This window comes from Seriola dumerili, unplaced genomic scaffold (genome assembly GCF_002260705.1).
Source record: "Seriola dumerili isolate Sdu_G_001 unplaced genomic scaffold, Sdu_1.0 BDQW01000859.1, whole genome shotgun sequence".
NCBI lineage: Eukaryota > Metazoa > Chordata > Actinopteri > Carangiformes > Carangidae > Seriola > Seriola dumerili.
Window position 1 is genome coordinate 1,000,574 of NW_019175114.1, and position 7,544 is coordinate 1,008,117.

Genomic DNA, 7,544 nt, shown 5'->3' on the forward strand with positions numbered 1-7,544 from the left:
GAGAGCTTCTTTTAACTGTCTCTGTATTTAGAAAATCCTGGCTGCAGCCTCATTTAAGGTGATTAATTTGACTGACAGGTGAGTCAGCCGATCACACTCAGCAAGGGTGTCTGACTACGTTTGCCCACATTAGGGTTTCCTGGCGGCGACCCACAGCTCAGGCTTGGAGACAGTCAGAAACATTCAGGCGACACGTATGGTGACCTGTGAGCCCAGAGCGACGTATCAACGCACCGACAGGGAATCAAACCTGTGACCTGTCACACCTGTTCACTGGAGTCCACCTGGAACAGGAAGCTCGGGTCTGTTCAGTCTGTGACTGATCCGAACACGAGTGTCGCTATAGTGCAAAACATGAAAACGTTTGTAACGCTTCTTTAAAAAAACAAACAAACAAACGGACAAAACAACACAAATGCAGCCAAACAAAAATATTATTAATAACAATAACAATAATATTATTAATATACTTACTGACAATAATAATTATAACATCAACATGGTAACCATGGTAACATAAAGAAGTGTTTGGTTCCAGCAGCCGGGCCAACTTGTTTCTTTCAAGTATCTCTCAACACACAAACATGCGCACATTTTCACACTCGAGTGGACGACAACAAACGCACAACCACGCACACAAGTTTATACTTCAGAAAAAAACAATACAAAAGAGTCTTCTTCTTTCTTCCTTGTACATTTTGAAAAAGTAAACAAACAAAAGTAAAATACAATAAGATCGTAATACGTGAAACAAGTTGCATAGTTTTGAGATTTTTTTTTTTTTTTGTTCGTAGTTTTTCAGGCACCTCGTCTCTCCAAGGTCGGACTGCTGGAGTGGTGCTTGAACGTCTCAGCCACATAAATAAGCCTCGCTCCCTCCGTTTGTAACAAAAATATATTAGATATTCTTTTTTTCTATCTTTTTTCTTTTCTTTTTTTTCTGAAAGTGCCGTCGAGACTCTCTCTGAGTTCTGCTGAACGAGCCCGGAGAAGAGTTTCTATCCCAGAGAGCGACGGAGGAGGGAGGAGGGAGAGAGGGAGGGAGGGAGGAGGTGAAGACTGAAACGCAGTAGATATGATGATCATAAACTCATCCCTTCCTCTTTCTCTTTTCCCTCCATCTCCTCCCTCGCTCTCCCTCGCTCTCCCTCCCTCTCTCCCTCTCTCTCTCTGGGTTCAGAGGTCCTTCTCCTCTCCGGCCCTCTCCAGTCCAGTTCAGGTTAGTGTTTACGAGCAGCCGCACTCCTCCACGATCATGTCCTGGATGTCCTTCTTGATGATCTTCTGCTCCTCGTTGTAGTAGAGCATGGACATGGCTCGTAGCCGGGTGGGCACGCAGCACGACCTCAGGTTCTGGAAGGGGCTGTAGCCCCTCATGCGGTAGTGGCTGATGACGGTGGAGTGGAAGGACAACGTGGACCCGGTGATGCTCGCCACGTGGGAGGGGCACTCGCCCTCGCAGTAGTTGGCGTGGTAACCGGGCGGTGCGATTATCCAGTCGTTCCAGCCGATGTCTTTGAAGTTTACGTAGAACTGCCGTTTGCAGCAAACACGCACTTTCCCGTCGCACTCCAGCCCTCGCTTCCTGCGCCGCCGCGAGTCGCTGCCGTCCCCCTGCCGCACCACGGCCATGAGGAAGGGCCGGTGGGATTGTTCCCGCTGGTTGGCACGCTGCGACATCTCTGAGCCGCCAGAGACCAGGACGAGCGTCGCGCCGGCGTCAGCACAGAGCGGGCAGGACACCCTGAGGCTCAGCGTCGTGCCGTCGGCGCTCTCCAGCAGTGCCTGCACCGCCGCCGACACTGAGAAGGTGTGCCAGCCGCTGCGACGGGTGTCCACCGTTTTCTCCGCCAGGAGGATCTCGTCCTGCGGCAGAGACTGGCGTCCGCTCGGGAGCCGGCGCTGCTGGAAGAGACGGATGGTGACTTTGGCTCGGCTGCGGTTTGTCTTCGCCAGACGGAGGAAGAGCCAGACGTTCGCCTGCTCCACCAGAGAGAGGTCGCCACCTTCTTTAGAGAGGACGAAGTTCACCACGCCCTGAGAGTCACCTGAGACGGAGACGGAGACGGGGTTAGAACAGTTATCATATGACAGAAAACTCTGCTCTCAGATTGGCTGACAATTTACATCAACAGTTTCACCTCTGAGCTCATACAGTCAACTGCAGGTAACCATGGCAACGTCACTGATGCTTGAGTTAACTGGTGAAACTAATTGGACTACAAACATGTAATCTGTAGTCCACACACACACACACACACACACACACACACACACACACACACACACACACAGTCTCTCTCGTCTTTGGTGTCTCGCAGCTTGAAACACGAACAAATGCTTCACAGAGAATTATGGGAAAGTTTAGAGGCTGTGACTGTCTCCAAAGGAGGCTTTTATTGTGGAGGGTAGCTGCCTTCAGGCAGCTGCAGCTAGTCTGAAGGTTCGGAGACTTTTTGGCCGATTGTTTTCATTCAGTTATTGATTATTTGTCAATATAAATATAAACTCTTAAAAATAGCTCCTTGTTTTTTTCTGAAAATGTTTAAAAAGTTTAAAACCGTGTTCTTACTGCACACACACACACACACACACACACACACACACACACACACACACACACACACACACACACACACACACACACACGTCCAGACCTGTATTTTACATTTCCTAGAACCCTAGAGGCCAGGCAGCGAGCTAATGACCAGTTACCATCCACCACCGTTACATAACACCTGTGCATCACCTTTTCCTCTCTCTTCCTCTCTCTCTCTCTCTTTCTCTCTCTCTCTCCCTCCCTCACTGTAATAATGTCTCTCGCTCGTGGGCGTCCATACAAAAAAAATCAAAGTCACGATCTGAGAGATTATGAATGTCAGCAGCAGTGATGCTCTGTTAAACTGTGTGTGTGTGTGTGTGTGTGTGTGTGTGTGTGTGTGTGTGTGTGTGTGTGTGTGTGTGTGTGTGTGTGTGTGTGTGTGTGTGTGGAGGCGGTCGGCACTTTAGCGAGTCCATTAACGCCGTTTAAGCGACAATTCGGAGGCGATTATCTCACTTACATCATCACCACTTCAGAGAGATTAAAAAATAAAAGCCCTGTTCATTCATTGTTTCTTAGAATAGTGTTTGTGGTGAGAAGAGGAAGAAGAAGAAGAGAGTCTTTTGTTTGACACTCTGCAGCAGTGTATCGGACCAGTCTGTCAGTCGGACTCTGATAATATTAATCAGCTGTTTTAGGAAACGACGGAGCCTGATGTTCATGTGTGATGTGTTAAAGATCCTCAGTAGGAACCAATGAGCTGAGAGCCACAGACAGAGGGGGGAGGAGCTGAGGGACGGACCAACAAAAGAAACATTATTATGTGATTGTTATATATATTGTGTGTGAAGTCGTCAAACCTAACCAGGATAAAAACAGCTGACCACACTGATGCAGATACGTCCGTACATCATCTACACTGCAGTGTGTGAACCCCACACACACACACAGTGAATGATGGGAGGAAGGAACGGGCGAATGGATGTTCTCTGCTGTGGTGATGGAGTCGAGGCGGCGGCGGAGGAAATGCTAATAGCATGTTAGCAGCACGGAGCAGCAGCTGTGAGAGCCGAGTGTCGCCTCAGAGGAGCGGGCTCAGCGCGTCCACGCAGAGCCGCTTATTACGGCCGTAATGACAGACGAGCTGTTGCGTCCGTGTGATTTACAGTCACACGCTCACTTCACAGTCGTGTCGAACTCAAACATCGCCATTAACCGCCGCTGTGCTGCAGCTCGAGCAGGATGTGGTCCGTTACAGAGACGCGGCAGCTTCGTGGCGGTGAACTCGGCAGCTCCTCGAGGCCGCTGTGTTATCACAGTAAACATTCCTGCGCTCTAATTCCTCACTGAAGATTTGTTTCTGAAAAGCAACAACCTGTTTGTGTCGGCTGTTGTTCTGATCCGCAACAACCGAGATAAAATGATTATTGTGTTTAAAAGCTCCCGAGCTCCTCAACACTTCGTAACACTGAGACGATGAGGAGGGCTTCAAATAACTGTCGCCACAAATAATACATTCATGTTTGGTTTAAAGAATTTAAACCAAAAAACCAACAGATCTGGAATAAAACCTTTACAAAGAAGAGCTACAGAAATCAACTACCAGACCACAGCTTGTCCAGCCAGTGGTCTGTAACCCAAACATCTGAGAACACCAGATAATATCTGGCCTTTCTGCTTTGAAAAATGGCACAAACAATTAATTAATTGGTTATTAATCAATCAATGACTCTGTTCAGGAGGGGGTACTCTGAGGTATGTGAACAGTGTGGTGGTGTCCACATACTTTTGACCACATGGAGGACTTTGTTATTATTCCTTCCTCTGCTTTTACAAACGGAAGCATGCATATTTACTGAGCAGGAGAGTATGAACAGCTGATCTCACATGAATCAGCTCCCAAATACATCACTTCATTGTCCATCACTACTTGTTTTCTGAAGCAGATCCAGTTGACAGTGCTTTTATTTTTGACGTGTCTTGTTGGCACAAAGTTGGAAGAGCGCTGTCTCGTACTCTGCAGCACTAAGGTTTCCCTTCATGTGAACAGAGAGGAACAGAATAGAGCGTGCAGTGTTTCAGGCTGTAGATCAAGCTTCGCTCGACGTGTTAAAACCTCAACAAGCAGGCGAGAAACAAGAAGCTCCAGCAGCTCATTTACACTCAGAGACAACAAGTGTCTGTTTCCTGGAGTCTGTCCGACCTCTGCAAGTCTTCTCCTCACAGCTCATCTCTCTCCCTGTAATCCCCCTCCATTTACTGAGCACCCATCTTTACAAACTCATGTCTCAACCACTCATAAAACCTGATTTCTGGCCCTCGTCTGCCCACAACACACACACACACACACACACTCCTATACACACACACCTATACACACACACACACACCTATACACACACACACACACACACACACAGACACTGTGTGACAAACACACAGTTTGTCACACAGTGTCTGTGTTTGGACAGAGCCGTGAGGGAGGAGTATGTGTGTGTGTGTGTAGGTGTGTGTCTGTGTGTGTGTGTGTGTGTGTGTGTGTGTGTGTGTGTGTGTGTGTGTGTGTGTATATAAAACTGAAACACACACAGTGGATCCGCAGAAATCTACATTGTCAAAGTTTCCTGTTACTTTTCATCAGTTCATCTGATTAAAAAAAGACGGCAACAAGATGCAGAAAATCACGCCGCAGGATTTACTGAAGCAAACAGAGGCTTTTCAAAAAGCTTCTTTTAGACGGTCGAACACACAACTCACATCAACAAATACCAGTCTGGGCAATCACAAGCCCACTAACCCATTACACACCCAGTCTACCCAGTCTACCTGATCACAAACTCAGTATAAACCATTACATACCCATCAAATAGGCAATCATCAACAAAAGCCCAACTTAGATCAACAAATATCCAGTGAAGACAGTGACTCGTCCAGTTGAGACCACCCCGTCTACCAGAAACCCAGTATGGACAAACGTCTGGTGACATCATGTCGCTGCAGTGCCTCAGAGCTTGTCATCATCATCATCATNTCGAGGACCCAGCTGGACAATCACAAACCCCGTCTACCAGAAACCCAGTATGGACAACGTCTGGTGACATCATGTCGCTGCAGTGCCTCAGAGCTTGTCATCATCATCATCATCATCATCATCATCATCATCATCATCACCATCACCATCGGCAGCAGCAGCCTCCAAACTCTCCCATGAGCCTCTGGGGCGTATTATGACTTAGATTTATCAGACGAATCCTCTGTGAGCAGCTAACAAAGCTAAACAAGAGCCCCTGCCAACATGGGACACAAACACTGGTCGGTATGTTGTTAAAAGGAATGTTGATTTATGATAAATCTTATTAAATCCTCTGTAATCCCTTCACACACACACACACACACACACACACACACACACACACACACACACACTCAGTGCAGGGAGTCATCTGTTGAGCAGACGTTTGAGAGATTGTGTGTTATCAGACACCTGGAAGTCGACACTGCAGCCCTGCTGTTTCAGCAGCAGTGCATGGACTTCTTCAGCAGCTGAAACAACAGACAGCGTTTCCTAAAAGCATCAACGCTGCCTAAAGGTCAAAGGTTAGACAAAAGATGAAAACGAGATAATCAATTTGTTGGTTGCTGTTATTTTCTCACAACAGCTGAGTGAAAATCCTGAAATGTGGCTGCTATGTTTTACTTCCTAGTGAGGCCTCATCTCAACGTGTAACATCTGGAATATTTCACTTGTGTCTCACACTGACGTCGTTTAGAATAAATCAAATCATCACTCACGAATTAGCAGCTTAATTAAACCCCAGATTATTTCTTCCTGTTTGTTGTAAATCAACATTTAGGACGAATGACAGCGAGTCATTTAACGAACCTGAGTGTAAACACATTTAAAAATCTATCTGCTTTAGGCCTCAATATCCCACAATGCACTGGGACAGTCTGTTGTTGAACGGTGTATTGCCATCACATGCTGCTCATGGTTCACAGGTAATGAACACAACTTTTTTTTACTTGACAGGAGCACCTGAACGCATCGTCTCATCGCAGGAGGAGGAGGGGCAGATTCGACTATAGTGGGCGGAGCCCTCTTGGAGGAGGCGGAGCCTGAACTGTGACACTGCTAATTCTGGATTTGACTGTTGACACCAGTGAGTGACACACCCTCCATCCTCTGACTGTGTTTACTGAGACCATGACAATGACCAACACACACACACACACACACGCAGGGACACAGTGTGTGTTTGGACAGATGGGTACAGTGTGTGTGTGTGTGTGTGTGTGTGTATTTGTGTGTATTTGTGTGTGTGTCATTGTCCATCATAATCCCTTGTTCAATGGATGAGCTGCTTTCAACAGGCAGGGCAAACCTGTGTGTGTGTGTGTGTGTGAGAGACGAGTTGGGGGGGGTCTGTAGGTACAGTCGTCGTATCTGACAGATCAGCGTTGGAGGACTTCCTGTCAGGTTTACATTAACAGGATCAGGACAGACGTTTCATCTGAACCCTCGATGCTAAAGGTTTGCGTCTGTGCTCCACCACAATGGATTCAGAACACGTCCATGGAGGTGTGATTGAACTTTGGACTTCCAGCTTTAATTTAAGGCTTTAACAAAAAAAATCCCATCAACTGTTTGAGTTTTTTATACGTCGACTCTTCCCTTAATATACGGCACACTAACATACTCACTACAGCACCAGGTGTGGATTAATCTGCTGCTGGAAATAGTCCCTAACAAACGCACTGTGTCCTCCTGTTTGTTTGGTTTGAGCACTACAGTGAGCAGCTGTTTGTTTTTAAATGAAACTATATATTTCTGAGGTGTTTACGTCGTCAGCTGATCCGTCTGTTGGTTAATGTTTTTCACGGGGAACCACCGGAGTGAGAACTGGTCCGTCTTTATTCCTGTTTACCATCAAAAGGATCAGTCAGCCCTTTCTTCTGTCTTCTTAGTTTACATTAGGAGGGATCAGTGGGCTGGGTCCTGCCC

At 46.9% G+C, this 7,544-nt stretch overlaps 2 protein-coding genes across 2 annotated transcripts in view; one reads left to right on the forward strand and one right to left on the reverse strand.

Moving 5' to 3' along the window:
• Positions 1 to 7,544, forward strand: part of LOC111237425 — a 395,546-nt gene that overhangs the window by 277,819 nt on the left and 110,183 nt on the right. The gene's annotated exons all lie outside the window — the stretch shown is intronic.
• LOC111237408 (inhibin beta A chain-like) overlaps positions 1,145 to 7,544 on the reverse strand; it is a 15,823-nt gene continuing 9,423 nt past the window's right edge. The window contains exon 2 of the mRNA XM_022766494.1: positions 1,145 to 2,048. Within this exon, the coding sequence (XP_022622215.1) occupies positions 1,228 to 2,048 (821 nt within the window). The 3' untranslated portion in view covers positions 1,145 to 1,227. The remainder of the gene's footprint in view (positions 2,049 to 7,544) is intronic.